At 38.9% G+C, this 24,031-nt stretch overlaps 1 protein-coding gene across 2 annotated transcripts in view; it reads right to left on the bottom strand.

Annotated features, from left to right (window-relative positions):
• The window catches only part of LOC101158522 (cadherin 13, H-cadherin (heart)), a 197,429-nt gene that overhangs the window by 17,968 nt on the left and 155,430 nt on the right, over window positions 1-24,031 (bottom strand). For both annotated transcript variants that reach the window (XM_020704255.3, XM_078949029.1), the window contains exon 8: window positions 5,763-5,996. In XM_020704255.3, the coding sequence (XP_020559914.2) occupies window positions 5,763-5,996 (234 nt within the window). The remainder of the gene's footprint in view (window positions 1-5,762; window positions 5,997-24,031) is intronic.

The raw sequence follows: 24,031 nt of genomic DNA, 5'->3' as shown, positions 1-24,031 counted from the left end.
AAAGGTTATTTTTTGACTATGAGCTTAAACCCCCAAAGAAAACAAACTGTTTGAATTTTTACTACCAAACTCCAAGATTTTTCTGTTGGGTCAATAAACACTTTGGCATAACTATTGGAAATCCCTCAAAATATTCTGAACTCTGTTAAGCCCCTCAAAGTTCTTTTGTTTTTCTTTTTCGCTTCTCCCTTCAGGGGTCGACACAGCAAATCAGCTTCCTCCATCCAACCCTGTCTTCTGCATCCTCTCCTCTAACACCAGATACCTTTATGTTTTCGTTCACTGCATACTTTCCTCATCTCTCCTCGTACAAATGTCCGTTCCTTCTGTCCTTCTTCACACAACAGTAATCAAAATTTCACTGGCTCCCTGTCGCTGAATGGCACCAATGGGGGTCGTAAACCCGGGCATCGGTCAATGTGGTATGAATATCTTAGGTCTGATTCGCATATTTGGTTTGGCAGAGATTTTATGTCGGTTTCTGACAAAACCCTCTGTCTGTATTGGGGCTTGGGACGAGCACAATGACTACATTAAATACTACATTCATCGCCATCTCTCAAAAGAGACATCGGCGCCATGGAGCGGCGAGCTCCTTACACGTGGGAGGGGCTATGGATTAAAACCCTTTATTGGGCAAGTGACTGTTTTTGGTCATTTCCGCACATGTTAGTTATCACGCCCATCCCCTGTCTCAGTGAGTTCAAGAATCATGTAATCTTTACCCAGCCAGCCAATCAGCAGAGACCATCCTACATTATAGGTTACTCAATTGTGAAACTTGACCAATCAGCAGAGACCAGGGTCACATCAATTTTCCCTTTTTCTCCAAAGTCAGAAAAATTTGCTTTTGCAGCTCGGTTCACTGGACATTTTCAAAGGAATCATTTTTTCCCCCACTTTGAGGCAATTAACCAAATACGGTAACTTCATTGGCATTGATTTTCTACATGAAAAAAGTCTTGTTATGTTCTCCAATTACACTCTAAGGTTGGATTTTTGAATTTTAAAGTATTTCATTGAGTGCCCTATAAAGGGTTAAGCCATTTTGGGAAATGGTGTTTGGATGATTTTAAAGAGGAGCTGTGGATCCAACAATTCCACATGACACGCTCAACTTTGCATCAGCTGTGTGATGCTGTGAGACCTCTCGTGGCGCCCGCTGTGCAGCGCCCAAGGCCACCAGTTCCTATGAAGAGCATTGCTATCCAGTTGTTGGTCATGCTCCTCATTTAATTCAAAAAAAAAAACATTCTAAACACCACCTCCTCCAAGCGCAAAAACCTTTTTTCAATAAATGTGTTTTTTTTTTAATTGTCGTGTTTCCATTAGGCAAATTTTTTATTGCAAATCAAATTTATGCAATTTCATAGTCAATGGGAACACAGCAAGTGATTAATTTTTCTATTTGCAGTGTTTTCTCCAAAGCCTCCCAACTACTGTGGATGCTGTGGACGTGAGCAGATGTCCCTTTATGTTAACAGAACCATGAACATATTCTAGTAAAGTACGTCGTTTGCATCACAAATATTGAGCTTTTTCTGGTTTTTTGTTAGCCAGGGCACTCAGGTGTGGTAATTGTTCCATCTGTACCTTCCAGCTGTGATTTGGCCACAAACTCATCACTCGTGATCTGAAGGACGCTTGATGTTTTATTGATTTTGATGTTCAGTGCTTGTTTCTAATTGATGATTTCAAGAATCACATGAAATTGGGGAATATTATGGACGTTGACAGCGCTAAGTTAAATTGCATTGAAAAACCCTCTCCATGGAACAGCCAATGAACCATTGGAGATGTCTGTGCATACACTTTTAGCATAAAATTGGTTTCAAACTCTAAAGCTGATTCTATTTTCATGCTTCTTCTCCTAATTTACATTGCAGATTTTAGACGGAGTAAATTCTGCAATTTAGATGTAAAAACAGTTAGTTTTTGCCACAAGCGCTTACCTTTTTAATGCTAACTTTGCCTTTAGCAAGGTGCTTAAGTGAAACCTGCGGTATAAACCAAATCGTAGGTGTAGAGATTGAATGAAATCAACGGTTTTCAATGGAGCAGATGGTGATTAACATATTGATTTATCTGCTCCCCTCTTGGGTTTTCTGCAGCTGTGCAAGCACACTAATGAGACCTTTTCTAAACATTTGTATTGGCAAAAAAACATTTTAATCAGATAATGTTAACCAGGTCACACATGTACCCATTCTATGCATTTGACAAATTTTAGAGTTTTATAGCAGTTAATGTAGAAAAGGATAAGCCACTGGAGACCTTTGTTTCTGTGTAATTAGGGAAAAGTCCAACTCCACAAACCCAGACTTGAGCTGTAGGACATACTAGCAGCAGTTCTAAGAATGTTGTTTTCATTTGTTAATCGTGAGCATTCAACAGAAGATGAAGACCAAAGTTTGGTTGAATTATAGAATTTTTATGCCTGCTGGTGTGCAAAACATTTTTATTTAGATTTTAATTGCTTGTAAAGGTCATGTTTTATCTTTGTCATTTAAGATACTATTCATTTAGCTAATTTCTTTCACAACACAATACAAGAAGCGCCAACCTTCCTGCAACACTAATTTAACTTGGAAACATTTAATTTGGTTGCAATTCATCAGCTTGCTTTTTGTACTGTAGCCTTTGGAAGGACAGTGGTTTAATATCACACCGTCTGCAGTCTGCGGCTGGCTATTATGAGAAATGAGGTTCTCTTTTCACTGCATTACAAAGCGTTATGCTGTTGTTTTTTTCCAACACTATTCCACATCCTTACAATTGATTCATGAGGCGACCCACAAAGGGACCAATCCAAATGCAAAAAAGACAATCCTATATTTAGAAATTAAAACATGTTTATTACTAACCTATACACGATCTAAACCAGTGATTTCAAACCTGTTTTGTCTTGTCTTTCCCACATCCACAAGCTTATAGGGTTACAATAATCAGAAACAGGTCTTACCCAAATGTAGTGTACCTGGCTAACAAATATAACCAACATCAGGAGTATAACTGGTTTTTACACAAACCAATGTCAGGGTTTGAACAAGTTGAATTTCATAGCAAAATTATAAAGCTATTTTATAAATATAAATACAGGTATATTCTTTTGTCTTTAGAAACTTGGACTTTAAAGGGTGAATGCCATGCAAAATCAACTTTTTGTATTATAATGTTTATCCCTGACAATAAACAACCCCAAAGCTGTATTTTGATCCATTCACGGAGCATCCCTCTAAAATCTTGCTCTCTGAGCACCGGCCCCTCCCAATCCACGTAAACAAGCGGTTTCTCACATTGTGACATCACAAAGTGAGGAAGAGCCCCTTCCAGGAAGAGACTGCGCTGCCAGCCCCGCCCCAATTCTAAGACACACACCCACTTTCCCTGGGGAAATAGCGTCAAATCACTTTCATTTTATTTGCCCAATATGCACATCTATCTCTGCAAAAGTTTGGATGTTGTTTTTTTCTTCGTGGGCACAACTCAGAAACACTGCTGAGGCTCACTCTAGGTCTATGTCATTAATGGGCGGCACCCACGAGGAGCGATAGGCGGAGCTTCAAAGATCAAGTCGTCCTAGGGGTAGGAAAATGAGCTGCTAAAATATCTAATATTTCATGAAGAAATTGTTCTTTAGTGCTCCAAAGTTAATTTATCATCATTTATATGCATACAGTCTGCTCTGAAAGGCTTAAGAATAGCATGGTATAGCCCCTTAAATTTCGTCTAAAAAGTTAGACAAAATATTTAATGAACGTCTTCGTTTTTTAAATCTCATGCCTCAAATAGTCCCAACATTAAAAAAATAACTAGGTAGCAATCTGCTACCTAGTTATAAGGCTTTTTTCATGAAAACTTTAGGAATTTATTACATAAATCCTAGAATTAACCTGTTTGTTTGGTTTCATTGAGTTTTTTCTTTCTTTGGCAGTATTATTCCTTCACACCTTTGTTTCATTTTTATTTTCATCTGATGCTTAGATCACATATCTTTAATCCGTTTTCATAGCTACATTCAAAATTCCAAATTAAACAGGGCTAAACAAATTTTACCAAGACTCCACCAAACGGTGCAGAAGTACTAGTAACCTGAAGTGGGAACTCTATCCACGGGAATGACACAGCGTTGGCATTTATTAGAGCTGGCAGAACATCCCACTCTCCATATGCTTCCTGTATGCATTTTTAATCAAATGAAATTATAGTGGTTTGGTTTGACAATTAATTATAAAAAAGATGCTAAAAGGGGTTGATCATAGCTGCTTCATCAAATCTGAAGAGATCTAATAAACAAATCTGCTGTTATTATATTATGTAGTAACTGCTCTCCTTGGATGCATTTGTGGATGGACGCACACGCTCAGCGGGATGAACACAAGGCTGGTCCATCTCTGTTGGGAAAAAAGGGGGGGAGTCTTTCTCTGCTGACCCTATCTGTCTTTTCCAGCAGTGGTGATTGAGGAGTGTCTGTTCCTCCCTCTCCTGCTGTCAGTCACAGCTAATACCTCTGGGCAGGTTTTAGCTTTGCTCTGTCACTCAAACACACACACAGTCAGTGCTTTTGGTCATGCGACTCTGATTCAGTGTCCGGCCAGTGTCTGTCCCTCTTTCAATATCCCTCGTTGTATTATTTTTCTCTTCATCTTCATTGTTTGATTTGTGTCTGAGTGTCAACATGTGTGGAATGAAAACAATGAATCTCTGACAAACTCGTAAATTCCTGCAATGTATGGAACAGTGTAGTAGTGGTTCTCAGACCTTCCATATATTACAACATATTTCTATATTATATTAAAAAGAAAAAAGCAACAACAAAAGTACCTGACAACACAAAGACACTCACCCAGATGTTGCTTAAGGCTTAGTCACAGCTGCCCTTTATGGGAGAATACAGGCTGTCTTGTGGCAAAGCAAAGGCAAACCTTTACAGGTTAGCCGCACAAAATATCTACTTTTTGTGCCTATTTTTTTCTAAGACTAGGCTGCAGGCAGTAAGTTTTTATACTACATTTAAGAGTGAAGTAGGTTGGCTGGTCGTACAGGTTTTTCTTGCGCACTGTTCAAGAAGCCCATTAGTGCTGGTTTCGTGATAAGTGGGTACTCCTTGCGTGCAGCCTGACAGTTAGAAATGATGTAATTAGACAATTAGAGCATCCTACGGGTATCTACATTTCGCGCTCACACCCCATGCGTGGGTTCGGTGAGGGGCCAGTATTAGCACCTTAATGAATCACAATAATCGTGTTTAAACTAAGTAAACTACGCGTAAACTGAGTAATTCCCATCCGACCAAAAATTTTGAGCAGCTCAAAACTGAATTCATGTAAAGACCCGTCGACCTATAATCACCAGAGGCGATGTGGGGTTCACTGTCATACTCAAATGAGCGGGAAACGATTATTCCATTCTGTTTCTTTAAACATTGTTTTGGATAATTTAAGAAACAAACTGCTAACTTTTTCAAAGTATTTGCCTGTTTTCTCTCCCAAAAAAATGGCAATTTACGTTTACCTATAGGCTCCTCTTAAAATGCAGGCGGTCCTCTCTATGACCCTCTATGGACCAGGAAAACCCAAAAACTAGCAACATCCATACGGGTGCATGTTTTCTATGGTTTTGGTTGATTAAATACTGGGCTTTTGCTTTAATGGGGTGTAGTTTCTTCAATGTTCTTCAACAAAAGGAGACTTGTAAAACTTGTAAAAATGTAAGGAACCTTTATTTTTCCGTCTACAGATTCATAAAACTGGAATCCTCACCATTAACTCTGGAGACCTTCCATGTTTTGTCCAAGCCAGGCTGTTTTCCCAGTTCAATCTTAAAGGGGGCAGCATTAGGTGGGAGATCCTTGTCCCATCCTCCAACTATGGCCACATTCATGTCATGGGCATCCTCACACACTTGTGCTACTGATGGCACCACATAGGGAGCGTTGTCATTGAAGTCCTCCAGGTGAATGATCAATGTGCCCGTACCTGAGGCTGGGGGGATACCTGCAAAAGACAAACAGGTGACAACATTTAAGGATGAAAAACGTTTGGAAATTATTTATTACTGCTTTTGTATTTTACGTGTTTCACCTTTTTGAAAAATGAAAAGGAATAGAAAAAAAATCTTTTAACAAGTAAAATTTTAACAAATTAGTTATTTTATCCGTCCATGTACCAAGAGGGAGATAAATATATAACCCTGTATGGAGGCAGAGGCTTAGTATTTTCATTTGGAGAAAATAAAGGCAGAGATAGGAGAAAAATATGTCCAGATGTATGTGGAAGAAATGTCAAGTGGTGCTGGAATGAAAGCCATTCTTGGTTTTTACCGAGCAAAAAAAAGAAAAAAACTTAAACAAAAAAAATAGGCCAAAGTGAATGAAAAATGTTGCAGCCCAGTCATAATAAACTGGAATCTAGTAAAAGAAAAATTACTGAAAGATTCAAATGAAAAACAGGATTAAATGTTTTATGAGATAAACCTTGAAAGATTCATTAAAGGCTCATAGGTTTTAATTATAAATGAAGTGACATTAATTACAATATGACAAAAGTTTGAGGATTCATATAAAAACAGTGTCTTCATTCTGGTGATAAAGAACGGCAGTGCAATGCAGCATAACATGCTTTGTCAAAAATTGAAAGGCTTGTGTCATATTTTTAGAACAGAAGCTATTTTCTGTGAAAGCAGAATATTTACTTAAGTGCTTGACAAAACAGTCCCAAAGTCAAATGATAAATATGTACTTTTGGTACTTCCAGGAGTGAAATATTTATCATTTTTTAAAATCCATAACTGTAGTGTGTGTTAAAGCTGGTGCAGTATAACCTGAAGGGCATGTGTGGGTTCTGGTTTTCAAGAATAATGTTGGGAATCTAACCTCTAATCTAAACTACCAACCAAAGCACATATACGACTCTCTATAATCCCACTTGCCTCCATGGAATGTTGGTCAGAATGCATTAAACATCTATATTGGCCATAAAGTTTACTCATAAGTCCCACATGTAGGTTGTAAAAGAGGTTTCCAGCCTGAAAAGAGGTCAAAAGGACAACAATGTAAAGAAGATAGTAGAACCAGGCTACTCTACATCCACCTGAAGCTAAATTCAGTTTAGTCAAAGATTCACTCCATGTGTGCTACTGAGTCTGTTGTTATCGTTACAGTCAAACATTTACATGTTGCTCCAACCAACAAACCAACCAACCAACCAACCACTTTATTTCTAGAGTACTTTTCATCAAATTGCGTAGAGCATGATGTGCTTGACATAAAAGACACATACACATAGGTTCAAACAATGAAAAGTCATACGGCAGTCATGATGTAGAGGCAGAGCGGTCTCAGATCAGACTTTTGCAGGTTCGGTACCCTCCCTGCCTGCCCATATGTCAAAGTATCCTTGGGCCAGACTCTGAACTCCACACTGCTCCTAGTGCTTATGGTGTTTGTAAAGAAGAAGCCGCCATCAGTGCGTGAATGGGACTGTGACTGTACAGTGCTTTGGGCCTCCAAGGAAGGCAGTAAAGCGCTATTTAGGTAGATGTACGCCATTTACTATAAAACGCAAGAAACAAACCAAAAATGGAAGAAAACGCTGTGGTTAATTGTTTGAAATAGATTAAAATATAGAAAGGGTAAACATTTGCAAATGATAAACAATAAAAGCCATAAAACACTTAAAGGCAAAATAAATAGGTAATTAAATGAGTTATGTTAATGATAAAAAAGATGCAGCTTTATTTATATTTAAAAAGATGAAGAAACTATCAGATCTGCATGTAATTTTTTCACAGATGAGAACTGCTCACTATGACTTCTGGTTCTCTTAGTGAGTGAAGACAAGAGAGCAGAACCTGAGGATCTGAGAATTCTGGAGGGTTTCTAAGGACTGAGGCGGTCAGATAAATCGGAAGGTCCCAATATGTCAAGACATTTAAAACCTAAAAGGAGAATTTCCAAAATCAATCCTAAAACCAACACCTGTTTGAGGCTGTAAAAGCTAGAAAAAAATACGACAGTTTCTAGTGTTCAATAACAGTTAAACAATCATTACTACCCTACATATGGTAGCTTTTTCATATCCATGGAGTGAAACTAAAAGGCAAATGGTCCTCATATACTGTAGATAAATGTGGCTGTGACAACATCAGCACCAGATCAAGAGTGAAGAGAAGTGACTTGGGGAAAATCAGACAGAAAACGTGTGCAAAAGCAAATCAAAGAGCGAAACTCTTCATGCGAGACTCGAGATAATCCATTATCACTTGAGGCATGAGCCCAGGAGAGTGAGGACAGGCCTTGGATTCCCATGGGTGAAAGGATGCAAATTTCAACCCATTTGCAGTGTGTAGGGCGTCTCTGTGCTTGGCTAACTTTAAATGAAGCTGTTTGTCTTCCTAAATGAATATTCCTCTCACCAATCACTGTTGGTGAGAGCAGTATTCATTTAGCATTCATTTCTCTGCACCTCTCCCACTCCTCCTTATCTGCCTTGCATCATGCCTGTGTCATCATCAGCCTGCCTCAGCATCAATGGGGCTTGTCTGCTGGCCTCTGCTTCACACCACTTTATCAAAAAGTTCTGGCTAAACACACTTTGATTTTCTGAGGGAGGCAGGCCATTTAGAGATATTTACGTCTACAACGTGCGCAGCCACCCCCTGAACATTAGCCACAACAAAGAACATTAAAAAGTTGCCATTTAAGAAAGAAGTACTTGCCTTCATCCAGAAGGGAAATGAGATTCTACTGTTAAAGTTTGATTAACTCATTAAAGTTTTGAATATCATTTGCTTTTATTCCATTCTTGAATTACATGCTAGGAAAAAAAAGCAAATGGAAGTTATAACAGATGTTTTTTTTTGTGTGGTGACAACCAACCAATAATTTGAAGGAAGCCAAACTGATGATTTATTATTTGAGTTTACTGGAGCCGAAGTTGCTTTAGAGTCTACGACCAGAATTGGACTTGGTAAACGAGGTCTATCCCCCCGACGGAAGGAGGTGAAACACAAACTTTATCTTCATCAGCATTAAAAAGAAAAGCAGTTTTCAGTGCAAAAGCTTTCCTTTTGCCTGGGAGGTACAGAAGATTTGTAAATTTCCTGGAAGATGCATAAATCATGGGCAAAAACACATTACTATGCCTAAGATGCATTTTGTCCCTCTCTTGTCACATAGTAAATGGTTTTACAAACCCCCACATGTTAAAACTGGGTTACTTTTTGTTTATTAGTGTTTGAATTCATACTACAGAACAGTGGTCCCCAACCAGTTTTAATGTCAGATCATATTTTCATGGATTGGGCGTTCCCTTAACTTCCAGATTCCCTTAAAATATTTGCAGCTGCTTTAAACTTTATGTGTACACTATATTTTGTAGGGGAGGAATCAAATGTGATATAGATTTTCCCTAAACTGTCAAAGTGGAAGCTAAAGAGATCAGACGCCAACTTCAGCCTTGTCAAACTGTTAAGGTGCAACGGATAAAAAGAAAAAGAAAAACGGTCACTAAAACTGGGATTTTCCAAATATAATCATAAACATAAATTATTTTTTTAGCAGTATTGTAACATTAGACAGCTGGTGCTGAATATTATGCAATTATTATTATTATGGTGTGTCACAATAAATCCATATTTAGAGTTAAGATTCCTGGTTTTGTCTGTTGAATGCAATTTTATTTTAAAGTGCAAGGCTCTTAATTTGTTTCCTCTTTGGCTCTTTTTTTCTTTTTTTTAAATCTTTGCTAGCTTAAGGGTTTCAGTTTAGCAGCTGGTACAGCCACTTTAAGAAAGAAGCGGATCCATCATTGACACTCGACCAAGCGACTTGACATGCGTCAAGAATCAGTGGTGGTGGAGAGATTCCAGTAGTTTTCCAAAATAAAACTTTCTTCAGAATCAGATTATGAATAAAACCAAAATGTAGGTTGTGTAGTTTTTCTCTGCGGTCCAGAACCATCTGTCCCACGGACCGGCATCTATCCACAGCCGTGGGGTTCTGGACCACTGCTTTAGACTACTGATGACACAAAAAGACTAATATGGAGCCATAGATGTTTTTGTTAAATGTTCTTTTAATTTATGACTGAAGTAAAAACAAAAACAAAAACAATTTTTTTTCAATTTTTTCAACATTAATAACAAGCGGAAAGTTTTGAAAGAAAAGAAAGGCTAAATCTTCACAGGAATCATTTTACATAAGACCTTTAAAGTCAGTGAAAACTAAAGAGTCTTTACCTAAGTTACCGGTATCTTTAGTCAAGTGTGGAGCAGGTCTTATGAATTGGTTCCAGAGCAGATATTACACTAATTAGCATCTGAGATTAGGCTTAATTGTCTCCATCATAGTAACCCCTTTATTAATAAAAATGCCTTGAAGCCAGTTCAGAAACATGATCTGCACTGATGCAGCACTTGCACAAGATAACCTGAATTTCAATTAAAGATAAAAGTCATTCTGCTCTTTTAAAGTCAGAAAAACAGTTTTAAAAAGAATTTGCAATAATAACAAATCAAAGTAATTACTTTAGGAAAGAAGTAAAGTACATCTACTGGCCATAACAACCTTGCTTTGCTTTATTAAGGCTATAGTTATTGCACTACGGGAATACAGTGGTCCCTTGTTTATTGTGGGAGTTATGATTTAAAAAAAAAAACTGAATGTAAGTCAACTTTATTTTTTACAATAATTGTAGATGTTTAAGGCTGTAAAACTCCTCACTACCCATTTTTACACTATCTTTGACACATGTTAACATTGTTACACTTTTATCTTTAGTTCAAACTCCCAAAGTTCAAACTTTTATTGAACTATAAGTCCAGTATTGTGGAATAAAAACAAAGAGCTATGTAGATAAAAAATGAACGCAATCTGTACAGGAGAAACGGCACTGACGAGCTTGACTGAAATGGTCTCCAGCCAATCAGAAAAAACAACGATGAAAATTGCACCCAAAAAATCCACCATGAAAGGGAAACCGAGTTTTTGCGAGGGAACACTGTAACTATTCTTTTCTGCATAGCTATGATAAAGTGAGTTTTAACCAACAATCCAACCCTTGGTAGGGTTATATTCTGGTTTATTGCTGAATTTCTATGTCATTTAAAGAGCCTATGTCATGCAAAATTAACTTTTTAACTTTTAAGTGTATTATACTGTAAATTCCTCTCTATAAACAACCCCAAAGTGGTGTTTTGATCAATTCACGCATCATCTCCGAACATTTCTTTAAGCACCTGCCCCTCCCAACCCAAAACAAGATGGTTCTCACATTGTGACATCTCAAAGTAAGAACAGCCCCTCCCAGGAAGAGTCAGCGCTGCCAGCACCACCCCCAGGCTAACACACCCACTTCTTTTAGCCGAGCTAGCAGTGATCGCCAAAACACTCTACTTTTATATTCATAATCCACACATCCATCTTTGCAAAAGTTCAGATGTTTTTTTTCCTTTTGCAAACACGCGGCTGAGGTCGGCTCTATGTAGACGCCATGAAATGGGTGGCGCCCACACAAGGCGGTGCCTCAGAGATCGAATTGTCGGACTTCTGGGTAGGAAAATAATCTGCGAAAATAACTGATATTTCATTTAAAAAATCTTACTTGTGTGTACCAAAGGTAATGTATCATTATATGTAAAGATATAGTTTAGTCTAACTTAAAAAAAGCATGACAAGGGACCTTTCAGAACTCAGTATTTACATTTTGGTCTTCAAAATGTAACTTGATGTTACTAAAGATTAGAAACTGAACAACATGGATTTTCAAATGTTAATAACTGGCCACAAAATGTCATCATTTTTTTGAATTGCCAAAGCCTTGGTTGCACAAAACTCACTTGATAACAATGTTTTTGTTGGCTGAATTTGATTCCAGGGAAGCTAAATACAATTCAAAAAACTGTTTCATTAGGCTTTTCCCTGCCTTTGTCTCCATCATCCAGCACAGCTTGACACCTCCACCTGCCTCTGATTGGCAGTTAAGACTGCCCTGTTGTTCTGCGGTCTGCCCTCAGATGAGGGAAGCAGGCAAAGTGATTGACTCCCAAAGCTGTCAGGGATAATTCACAGCTACAGGCAACAAACCACACTTTTAAACTGCCTTCACAGCTTTCTCCTGGCTTTACGCTAATACTCTGTTCCTATTTGACAGCCACTTTCTGTTGCTATCACTTTTTTTTTTGGTTCTGTCGACCGATTTTTCCCACTGTTAGGAAGGACAGGCTGTATCCAGCAGCAGTTTGATGCACCACCTTTAAAGCCTGCATGGTAGAGGAGAAAAGATTTTCTGCATGGACTGTTTTACCAGTGAAGTTTGTGAGCACACTCGTCACAAGATTTGAGTGTCCAAACGGAAGATCTTTGCCAAAGTGATACATTTGATCATTCCCTCCTAAAAAAGTACTATTTCATAGTCCCCCCCCCCCCCCCCCCCCAAAGTAAAATTGCAATAATAATAAAACATTGAGTCGTTTTGTTCAGTTTGCCTCAACAGAGCTTGAACAAATGATTTTTATTTGGCTACATTTGTTCTCCTCATTGTAACAACCATTATGTGCTGGGACAGATCGGGTACAAACAGCCAATGGATGGTGCCCTTAGCGAAACATAATGAACATTTTTACTAGGATTATTATTTTTTCACCACTGCATGAGAGCATGAGGATGAAGGAAATGAAACAACAACAAGAAAGCACAGGAGGAAGTCAGCCATGAGCTGGGATGACGAATGGCTCACTGGAAAATGTCACAATCTATCACACTGTAGTTGAACAGTCAGAAAGACTAATTCGGAGGTCGGGTACAGCAAGGTAATAATGTTGAAAAAGAAAAGATAGATGGTGTTAAAATCTGTCATCTTAAAGGGGAGGATGAGAGGATTTCAGCTTAACTTATGGTCTTCATTTGGTGCTAAAACATCTCAATGTTTAAGCCACATGTCATTTCGATGGAAAAATATATATTTAAATGCTACTGGCATCAACTGCAACCCAGTTACACACATTTTCAGACTCAGTTGAGCTGATGTAATATGGACCATGCCAACAATCCCACTATGCTGCAGGTTTTTGGGCATTGTTTAGTCCTCTGGTAATTCCAGTTAGTTATGCAGGCTCATCGCCAGAGGAGAACAATAATGAATAAAGAAATCAAGATTTACTTAAGGCTCAAGGGATGCTTTACCTACTCCACTTTTACCCCAAACCTCAGAGGTAAACAGGCCCATATCTGGTTGCAACAGCTGTGGTGGGAAATGTGGGAAGAAGAAAGTGATGGTGGTGGCTTTGTCAGTGTTCAAACAAGAGCTCGTACATTTTAGCTCCTTCATGCCTGAATTTATTTCTAACTTTATAAAAAAATAGATTCTTCGTAGTTTTTCTAGGTGGTGCTAAAGTAAGTGGAATCCGGGATCAAATAGTATGTTGCGATTATTGACTGTATATGAGAACTGGACTTAGTGAGCCCCTCCAACCTGGTGTTCCAAACAGGAAGTACCTGCTGGCTCCAAGACAAATAAACAGCTGTTACTCAGTCGTTGTATTGGTCACAATATACTTTCTTCCTCTGGTGGCTGTTTTTTAACATGTTCTTGATAATCCACATTTTTTTTTCATGATGTTTTTTTGTTGTTAAAGCTATTTAAGTCATAAACTGACCAATCAGATGCCTCAATAATGGTGGATGATGACATCATTATGAAATTGTGCTAGAGCTGGAAGACAGGATCACCGGCCGGCAGCAGCTCTGATTGGACGATGTTTAAATGTCAACCCAAAGCGGCTGTCCATACCAAGTGCCACTGGCCACCAGCCGTCCGCTAACCTAGTGGATTAAAAAAGGGCAGCCATTCTGCACTACTGGTCATTTGCACCTCGTATTTTTCTTCTTCTTCACCTTTCTTGTGCGCGTTTCTCTTCTTTTATGATTATTGCAGCCAGCACCATGTTCCGTCTTCTTCGCATTCTTCTCAGCAGCAACTGCAAAGCGTCAACAAGTTCTCGAAGTTGCTGCAGTGCTATCAACGCCATGACGAGTTTTGTGCTGCATCGATGCCATCTCCCCATTTGGCCGAGATCGCCAGATTGTCGTCCGGTCATCGCCCCAGCCCATCTCAACAGCCCCTGTCAAGTGCCTGCATCGCTTCATCACTATTTCTGAAAATCGGATGGTGGCAATCTGAAATCAGCCGAAAGTCAGAGGATTTTGGGGACCTTGGAGACCCCCTCCCATCAGTCAATTTTCACACTGCTTTGTTTCTGCCACCCGCCCGTCTCTGATGCAACCTCGAAATGTGCCCGGGCGCCCACTGACCAATGTCAGAAAATCGTCCAGTTGCTGGGAAACTGTAACTTTCTTCTAAAACCTCTGTGGCCGCCACGTGGCATGTAAAAATGTGAATGCCGCCTCCTGATTACAAATGCTGCCGCGCAGCCACCTGCTGATTTTGCGTAACGAAACATGCATTTACGTCGCCGCGCTGTGGCATTTTGGGATATGTGACTGTAATCTAAAGTGTTGCATATCTGCCAAAGCAGTTTTTTACCTTTAGAATCTGTTGGAAATACAGGAATTGTGCTAACGGTTGAAGAGTTATGGTTTGCAAATTGTGGCAGTAAAGTATTAAAAACTAATCAAAAGTTAAGAACTTGATGATGGTTTAGGAATAAAAATGATAAAGTTACATAAAACATAACTGGAGGGATTTTAAATTCACTTCCTACCACTCCTTTTCAAGCACTTAATTAAATTATTTTTGACAAAAATAGTATTTAATTATTTGGATGTGATGTTCTGCATTTATAAGAGCTAATTTTTTAATTATTAAGAGTAATAATAATAATAAATTACTTGCATGTATATTTGCATGTATGTGTACGCACATTTACCAATAGATGACTAATTGTCCTATGTTTGACATGTCTCTGTATAGATATCATTTGTTTAATTTTATTATTGCTTTGCGTCATGAATTCATGAAGCTGCAGTTCAGGTTTTTTGGTGTCTGAGGCTAAAATTATATTAAAAAATGAGATGGTAATTCAATAAGTATCCTTAGCATCCCCACTTCTCTTTCAGATTTTTTCTATTTTTAGATGGCTGAGTAAATATTTAAATGGAGTACCTAGAACCTTCACTGAGGCAATCTATCAAAAAGAAGTCTTTTGTCCGTTATCATACATGGAGAGAGTAGGTCATCCCCCTATTCTCTGCTCTGAATAAAGCTGAGGGAAATGACATCCTATCTGCTGATGTCCTTTTTCCCAGTTCCTCTCCATCCATTTTGTTAGCATTTTGAGCCCCAGACCTAGTTAAAAACTCCCCTCAGATAAGTCACTTCACGCTGCGCCATCACTCATCAGTCTCCTCGGGGCTTTCGCAAATAGTATCATGTGACAGCTTACTAATCTGATTGGCTGATCAGAACTGTAAATGAAACCAGCCAGAACCAATTACAATGGGCACAAGTCATTAGCAGAGATGACTTCAGGGATGGAAGCAATGCTGGGGACAGGTGCATCGCTTCTAGTCTGGCAAATTGCTTTCAGAATAGATTTCAGGTTATCAGTTGCTAGCTATTATACCAAGTAATTGCAGAAGGTGGGTATTGCCACAGCTAACAGTGGGCTTAGAATGAAGTTCTTTTATGCTAATTATACCCTTAAAATGCATTTTTTTCTGTTGTCTGGTCTCCAAATACAAAACAAACACAAATTATTGAAACCTACTAAGCATTAAGGAAAACAGTCCCATATTTTTCTCCAAAAAGTTTGTTTACGTGATTTACCTAAGTGCACCTATTTAAAATAATCAGCCTTTTTCTTTTTAAAATTATTTATCCTTAAGTATACAGCTAAATGTGATGTTCTACTCATTTACAGATCTGGAAATACAACATTATACCCTTTATTTGGGCAGAAAAAAGAGTTCTAACAAGTAATCTGCAGTACTTTATTTAGCATTAAAGTTCTTTTGGACCCATGGTTTACGTTCTATTTTGATACCAGGAAATTTGTTTACAAAAAAGTATTTTGAAGGTTGCATTTGTAATTATGGAGAAAGTCTGTGCAAAATCATGTTAATCTTCTTCTTCATATTAATTCTTTTGAATTCACCTTTATTGTTCCCACAGAGGAGAAATTACCCATCATGACCATCTAAAAGAAATAATAATAAATAAAAAAACTAATAATAAATCACGTATCACACAACAGACAAAGTACAAACCAACAAATAAGTTAATTAATAAATGAAATGAATTTGTTTTTGATGACACATACAGAGGTGTTGTGCAGTGGTAGCACTGAGGAGAACAATGCATGACCTGTGGTAGCACTTGTTTCTACACTGGGGGTGTCTGAGTCTCATATAATCTCTAAAAAATAAAAAATAAAGAATCTCAACCTTCATTTCACATGTTAAGCATTTAGCTGAAACCGGTGGAGTTAAGAAACTTTGGTCAGAAGGAATGTTAAAACAAAGTGTTGAAATGAAACTTTTTTGTTGTTAAAAGCAAAAAAGTCACGGTAAAGTAGGAAACTTAAAGGCCCATTCTAGCATTTTTCTTATGGTGGAGGACATACAGAAACGATTAAAGTCCCACCCACAACCTAAAGACAAACTTCTAATAAACTCTTTCTGCTCTGCAGAAACTATGTCCTAGTAAACGACACAGGCCATTTTTGAAATTTTGGCTAAAATTGCACAATTAAAATAAAAAGACAACTGGGAGCACTTTGAAAATAGATCAAGAGATGATCAGAGTGGGACTTTAAAGATCCTTAAAGATTCTCATTTTCCAGGTTAAATAATTAACTTGAATTTGCTTTTTCCTGACTTGGAACATTTTTTTCGTCCAAAGACAGATCTGACAGAAAGTGAGGAGTAACTCCACATGAGACTCCAATGTATGGAGACATAAAATGAGCTCATTTCATGCTTAGTTAGACTATTTTGAATACCTATTTGCAACACTCTTAAAGGGTCTAAATCATGCTTTTCTTCAGCCTTTAAGAGTAAACAATATTCATGTAAATGATCATATATTACCTTTGGCACAGTACAAAAACAGTGTTTAAATGAAATAAGAGTCATTTTCGCTGCTCATATTTCTACCTGGAAGTAAAACGACGCAATCTCTGAGGCACCGCCTTTCTCTCTGTGTGGGTGCCGCCCATTTCTTGAAATCAACATAGAGTCGGCCGCTGCACCATGTTTGCGTTTCACCGACGTGAACAAACATCAGAATCCTTACAAAAATGGATGTGCATGTTGTGCATAGAAAAGAAAAGCGTTTAGCCGATCACCCCTAGTTCCACGAAGAAAGTGGCTGGGAGCGGGGCTGGCAGTGCAGACTCTTCCTGAATGGGGCTGTTCCTCAATTTGTGATGTCACAATGTGAGAACCCGCTTGTTTTCGTGGAATGGGAGGGGTTGGTGCTAATAGCAGGTTTTAATAGGATTCTTCAGAAATGGATGAATGGATCAAAATATTGCTTTGGGGTTGTTGTTTTTTTTTGTGGAATGAACATTATATCACATTTAGCATGATATAGGCCCTTTAAACCCTTTTGCTATCTTAGATGACCCCACCCTTGCATCGATGTGTTATTCGTACCATGACAAAGGTGGATAAAGGTGGAAAGATTTCATGTAATCCATGGACACCAGTGAAGATCACAAATCATTGAAGAAAAAAGGTTAAGCGCACTGTCTAGTGGGTCTAGATGACCCAACTCCCAATGTTAAAGTGCCTAGGATAGCACAAGGGTTACTAGAAAAGTGGACAAAAAGACACAACTGACTTTGAGACATTATTAATAGTTTAATTTGTGAAGTTGATAAATGTTTTGCCCTAAATAAACACAAATCTATTCAAGAGGTTACCTCGTGGACCAATAAATAAAAAAATACAAAAAAGAAATAATTAAGATTTATTTTGTTGTCTTCTTTTTGATTCAGAATCAAAACCCGTTTTTTTTTTTTTTACTTTAAACCGTACCATTGCAGCTGTCATGCTTCCTCTTTGTACTAAATCTGTATAAAACTGGCAGAACAGATAGTAGAGCACCTACATTTATTTTGAGAGGTGAAATTGATGTTAAAAAAGGTTTTTTGCTCATGAGTGAGCTGCTTTCTCAGCTCCACAGTTTCCTCTAGATTTTAAACGGCTAAGGAGGCCTTTAAAGGCCATTTTTAGCTGGGAAGCTGTGTAATGAAAACATCCTCTAGTCTCGCCTAGATCGATGGGAATACACATGCAGACAAACGCAGCCCGAGCCTGTCAGATCAACCAAGCCTGTGACACATTTCCTTTGCTGCTGTAATGATATGTTTTGTTGATAAAGTGAAAGACAACCTCCATCAACCATGTTTGGCTGATTTCATCATCTGACTTCATCTTTCATTAACCGGCCCCCTCCATCTTCGCTACCCACTTATTTTGTCTCATTTATATCCTTGATAGAAAAGTGCTGAAAGAGGAGGTGCTGGCCACTTTTTACAAGTTAATCCTAATCCTGCAAATAAGCAGCTTCAGCTTCATAACCAGTAGTTTGTGTGTTTTATAAAATAAGTAGTGTGGAATCAGTGTTCTCTGAGGCTCTTGCTGAGTGGGCAGAGCCGTGTTTGTTTAAGTGTGCCAGGCGCAGCGATAAATTCTGATCTGAGGAGGAATCAGTATTCCAAGGACGCAAGCTAAGCGGGGCCTGATAAAAGCCAACAGCAGAGACAGACTTTTATTCCCTGGCAAAGCTCAGCAAAGATATTCTTTAATCACAGATGCAGCGCGAGTCTGTTTACAAGGTGGTAACTTCCCCGAGAGGCTTTCATGCAGCAGTCAGTAAGACTCAAGCCGCCTGCCTGCTTTTCATTTAGTCTCACATTTCAGCTAATTAATATTGAAAAATAAATGAACTTAAACAAAAAGGGCTTCATTGTCCTTACATAAAAAGGTTGCGGTGAAGATAATAAAACAGTCTGACTTTTCCAAAAATACCTTACCATTTGCACAACCAGTTTTTATTCCAAATTCAATTTCTGTATGTGTGAAAACAGTTCAGGTCAAAATAATTCCCATTAGTCCTACAGTAAACTCCATAAATCTCAAATCCATTGTGAAGCTATGATGTAATTTCATTGAGGAAAGTTTACCTACGTCACTCTACACACCATCATCCATCTGGCCTTCATCTTCATCAAATAGCACCTTTCTTCTCAGCCAATCACAATAATATTTTTTTGCCTTTTAAATTCACGAATGACATGGGCTCTCCTCCACCCCGTCCTCCACCCGGAGCGATGCTTTGTGGTAGTCTGGCCTTTAAAGGGTCTATATCATGCTTTTGTTAGGCCTTTCAGAGTCAACTATATCCATATATGTATATATGTATCCATATACATACATATATTACCTTTGTTTTTATGTTGATTTGTTTTAAGTTGTTATGAAATATTAGTTATGAGCTCCTTTTCCTACCCGGAAGTAAGACAACTCGATCTCTGAGGCTCTGCCTTTCTCTCCGTGTGCATGCCCCCCATTTCATGACGTCAATTTAGGCCTAAGCAGCGTGTTTGTGTCTCCCCCACAAAAACAAACAGAACTTTTGCAAAGATGGATGTGCAGATCGTGCATTGAAAAGGAAAGCCTTAAGTCGATCACTGCCAGCTCCACGGAGAAAGCGGGTGTGCGTGTTAGCCTGGGGGCGGTGCTGGCAGTGCAGACTCTTCCTGGGAGGGGCTGGTCCTCACTCTGTGATGTCACAATATGAGGACCCACTCTTTTTCGTGCATTGGAAGGGGCTGGCACTCAGAGAACCTGCATTCTCAGAAATGCATGAACGGATCAAATTACAGCTTTGGGGTTGTTTAAAGTGAGAAATGAACATTTTAATACATTCAAAGCTCAAAAATAGTTGATTATATGCCCTTTGACACAAAAACAACACACACACGAACACTTACTCTGACCCATGAAAATATTTTCTGCCAAAATGCAGCCAGACTAAGACACTCGAAACAAGCTAAACAAAGGAAAGTGTTGATGGCAACTAAGTCATAGCGATAGCTTTCAGTCTGAATTAAAGTATCGCTCCAGAGTGATGATGTCATCTGTCATGTTTAACACAAAAACACTGTCTTAATGACTTAAAAAAAACAGTGAAGATAGGTGCGCTTCAGGAAATAGAACGAAGTGAGAAGAGAGAAATGGAGGTGTGGGCCGCTGAGCTAAAGCTAAAGTGAGACAGGCACTTAGAATTTGGGGTTAATGAGGCAATACAGCAAGTCAGGGAGGGCTACAGGAAGCAAGGCTGCACTGTGGTGTGATCTGCGCTTTTCTGAGCATATCCATTACACCGCCATTACCGTGGGTCAATGTGTCTGGATTCCCCACATTGCACTCTTTCCCCTGCTTGGCATCACCTTTGCCTGCTGCAACACAGGGTCACAATTGATTGGCTAGGCAGGAAAACATTTCTGGAGGGAGGCTAACCTTCTAGCCTTTATGACTGTCCTCATAAAGGGACTGACAAATAAAGATGCATGGATGGAGGCAGGAAGAGAGGGAGAGCCCTTAAAACATGGGTAATAAAAACATACTTTTATGAAATGTCCTGTAGGACGGCTGTCATCTTCTGTCACTTTTTCCACCCCAAAAATAACTCATTTCACTGTTTGGTTCTGTCATGTTTTTAATTTTCACCTTTCTCTTGTCTCTGGCCTTTTCTTCTGACCTTGTCTCATGTATTTCTTTTTTGTTTGTCCTCTTGACATGGAGCCTCCTGTTGCTATATTTACAATTCTATTGGACACAGTGTTCTCTTTGGCTGTTACTCTCTTGGCTAGAGTATAATGGATGTTTTGCAAAGCTAGAGGAGGCAGTCATGGCTTATTTGTAGCATTCACCATGCCTGTATCTGCTTACAGCTCATTCCCAAATCCCCCATCAAACATTGATTCATCAATAAGTAAATCGAAGTGAAGCAGAGTTTCATTATACATTAAAGAGCTGTAGCCAGGGAGCCAAAATACTCTGCTTTCAGTAAGAACTCACAGTCATCTCCACACATTAAGAAAACTGCCGTTTTAAATCCTTTTATTTTTGCTGCTGTGTTGCTCTCTTCTCGCCTCGGCCTTAGGATTTCAGGCTCGGTGTACTAAGCTGGTACACATACTTTATCATTTCCTTGCTTTGGTCTGAAGCAGCCTACTGACAGCCGGCTCGGGACTCCACATGTATCTATCTTTTTGGATTTCGTCTGCCCAGCTTAATCACAGTGCATTTTTGTGTGACAGAAGTATCCCAACATTAGCAGAGTGATTGGGGTGGCCTGAAACAGAAAATGTTCCTCGAGCGCTTCCAGCAGGGATCTCTTCAGCGGTTCCCAATGTCTACAATGGCCATACTGAGTGGGAAACCCTCACAAGCAAATGTAAAGACTCACAACATTGTGTCTGCACACACTGGTGACACCTTTTCAAGTGAATGTTCACAAAAAATGGCTTTTTTTCCAATGTAAACCGGATTAAAGCCACAGATGAGTTAGTCACTGACAGGTGGGCTGCATTTTTAATGTTTTAAAAATGCAGCCCAGGTCATTAATCCAATTAACCAATTTGAGAGGACACACTGGTGATGTTTCAGGGTACGGTGGAAGGTTCCAGTTAGGACCAGAACACTACAATGATAGAGCTGCATAAACTCTGCTAACAGGTTTGCTTTGGTGGTTTTCTGTCAACCTTGCGCTCCTTGGAGTAGGTAAAAAAAACTCCCATAACAAGGACGCGTTAAATCTGCTCTTTATGTGTTTTCTCTGATGTTAAAAGAAAACATTAAAACATGCTGCAATAAGAAAACATTTATAAAAAATTGAATGAACATTTGTTTGGCACTCTTTTTGTCTTTGTACAAAAAAGAGGGACAGACTTAAATGCACAGTTAATATGATTGTTTAATAAGAAGACAGTGCATTTAGGTTTAAGGAGGGTTTGCAAGTTGGAAGCTTTTAGCATGCTAGTGAAGAGAGAATTGTGGCAACGCAGCACTGAGTCCGATCAGGGACTCAGATTTAATAGTGACGCGTAGATAGCGTCCTTTTCAAATCATGAGCCTGCAGGATCAATGACAACAACGGCAGGAAAGACAAAAAGGACATGTAGTGGGTACCTGCTTTAAAACAAGTTTGACAGTCTGAGTTTCCCTTCCCGTCATCGATAAACAGCAGGACTTTACGGAACAGGAGAATCATTTCAGATGAGAAACACTTAAATCAGGAATTTGAATTGGTTGCAAAGGCAAAGGGATATAAAGGTAATATATATCACAAAACCACATATTTTACTCTTTATGAAGCCATAATATGAACCTTTTACTGAGAAATGAACAAATGTTCTGCAAATTACACAATTTAGTGACTTTGCTTCTTGATTTTGATCTAAAATATACAAATGACTACTATAATTTTTTTTTAAACTAAGTCTGACATACTGCATGTATTATAGCAAAAATACTTGTCGAGTTTTCTGACTTTTTTTTCCCGGCTAAAACACACACACACACACACACCTAAATCTGTGCCCAAAAGAAGGTCTCTCTCCAGTAAATTTGCATGCTCCAAGCAAACAGTGTTCTGCTCTTTTGTGCATAACTTAAGAGTTTTAATAGAAGGTTTAAAGGCAGCCTATTTTGGAGATTACAAGTGTGTGTGTGGAGCTGTTTTTTAGACAACTGGGGTCTTGATAATGTGTTCATGTCTCAAAATGACAAATGGCTCCCACCGGGAGGCAGTTTTACATTTAAATGAGGAGCCGGCGAAGACAGTGAACCAAAAACTCCCAGCAGTGAGTGGGAACGCAGAGACAGACCAGAGAGCCTAAGCATGTGATACAAAGGAAGACATTAAAAACCATCATGAACGCACAAAAATCTAATTCAACCAAGCAAAAGTTCCAGGGATCAAACAGCGAGGAAGACATAATCTGATTTGAAGGATGGAGAGGGCCAGAAGATAAGCGAGCAACTGGCATCTCAGCAGGGATCTGAGAGCAGAAAGCCAGTTCTCCGGCATGCAAAATCAAAACTGATCCAAGTTTATTTAAACAGCTCATAAATGTCTCCACTCAGGTTGAAACAATCAGTCTGCAAACAACAATGCGGCTGCTGTTTGGGAAGATCTCATAGAGGAAAAAATGCATGGCAAACAAATACAAAGAACTGGAAAGACTTTGATGCTAAAAGCCTTTTATTTTGTCTATTTGGGGTGGGGGGGGTGGGGGGGGTGATCACATCTGCGAAGATATACTGTACTCATTTAACACAGGGAAGAAAATAAAGTCTTTTTCCAGAAAAACAAATATGAGTTTTCTGCTTGCATGCACTTTTCTGTAGTGTTCTGCTTTTATGCATCTAAATCCCCCCGGCTAATACTAACTACGCAAATGGAAAGAAAAGTCTGATTTGCTATGCAGACATGGGCAGCATGCACAAACTCAAATACAGCTGTGATTGGAAAATAATGAAGTAACGTATAAAGCAAGACAATGAAACGATGATCAAAATCAACATCAGAAGAACATCTGACATCAAGAGAACGGACAAAAACTGATTAATGAGATTCTCGAGAAACCTGAGCGGCACAAAAGGCAGTGAGTTATGATGTGATAAAATAGATTTGCTGATTTTTCTCGCTTCTTTGGGCTTCTGAGCTGCTGCTGTGCTGCACACTCAATTTGGGTATTTGTACATGTGATTGTTTTTAAAGTCCAGAAAAGTGACTTGGGACTAGGAGAGTGACAGCGAGTCAGAATGCTGTTCAGCCTTAAATAATATCATTTCTGACATTCTCATCTCTAAACTGCTGAGCGTCACTAACCACTAGAGTGTGATGCAAGGGCACCGCACACCACCATCAACAGAACGTCATAAGTTCATACTTCAATTTTCTTAAAGCAATAGCTATTTTTTGTCTGTCTGCTTCTTCTGAAACTAACTACAACTAAAACTAAAATAAACGTACAGGCAATACTGAGATGCACG

The sequence above is a fragment of the Oryzias latipes genome, chromosome 6, assembly GCF_053564925.1.
Source record: "Oryzias latipes strain Hd-rR chromosome 6, Olatipes_Hd-rR_3.1".
Classification (NCBI taxonomy): domain Eukaryota; kingdom Metazoa; phylum Chordata; class Actinopteri; order Beloniformes; family Adrianichthyidae; genus Oryzias; species Oryzias latipes.
Note: the sequence above shows the minus strand (reverse complement) of the source record. Positions and strands in the feature narration are given on the sequence as shown.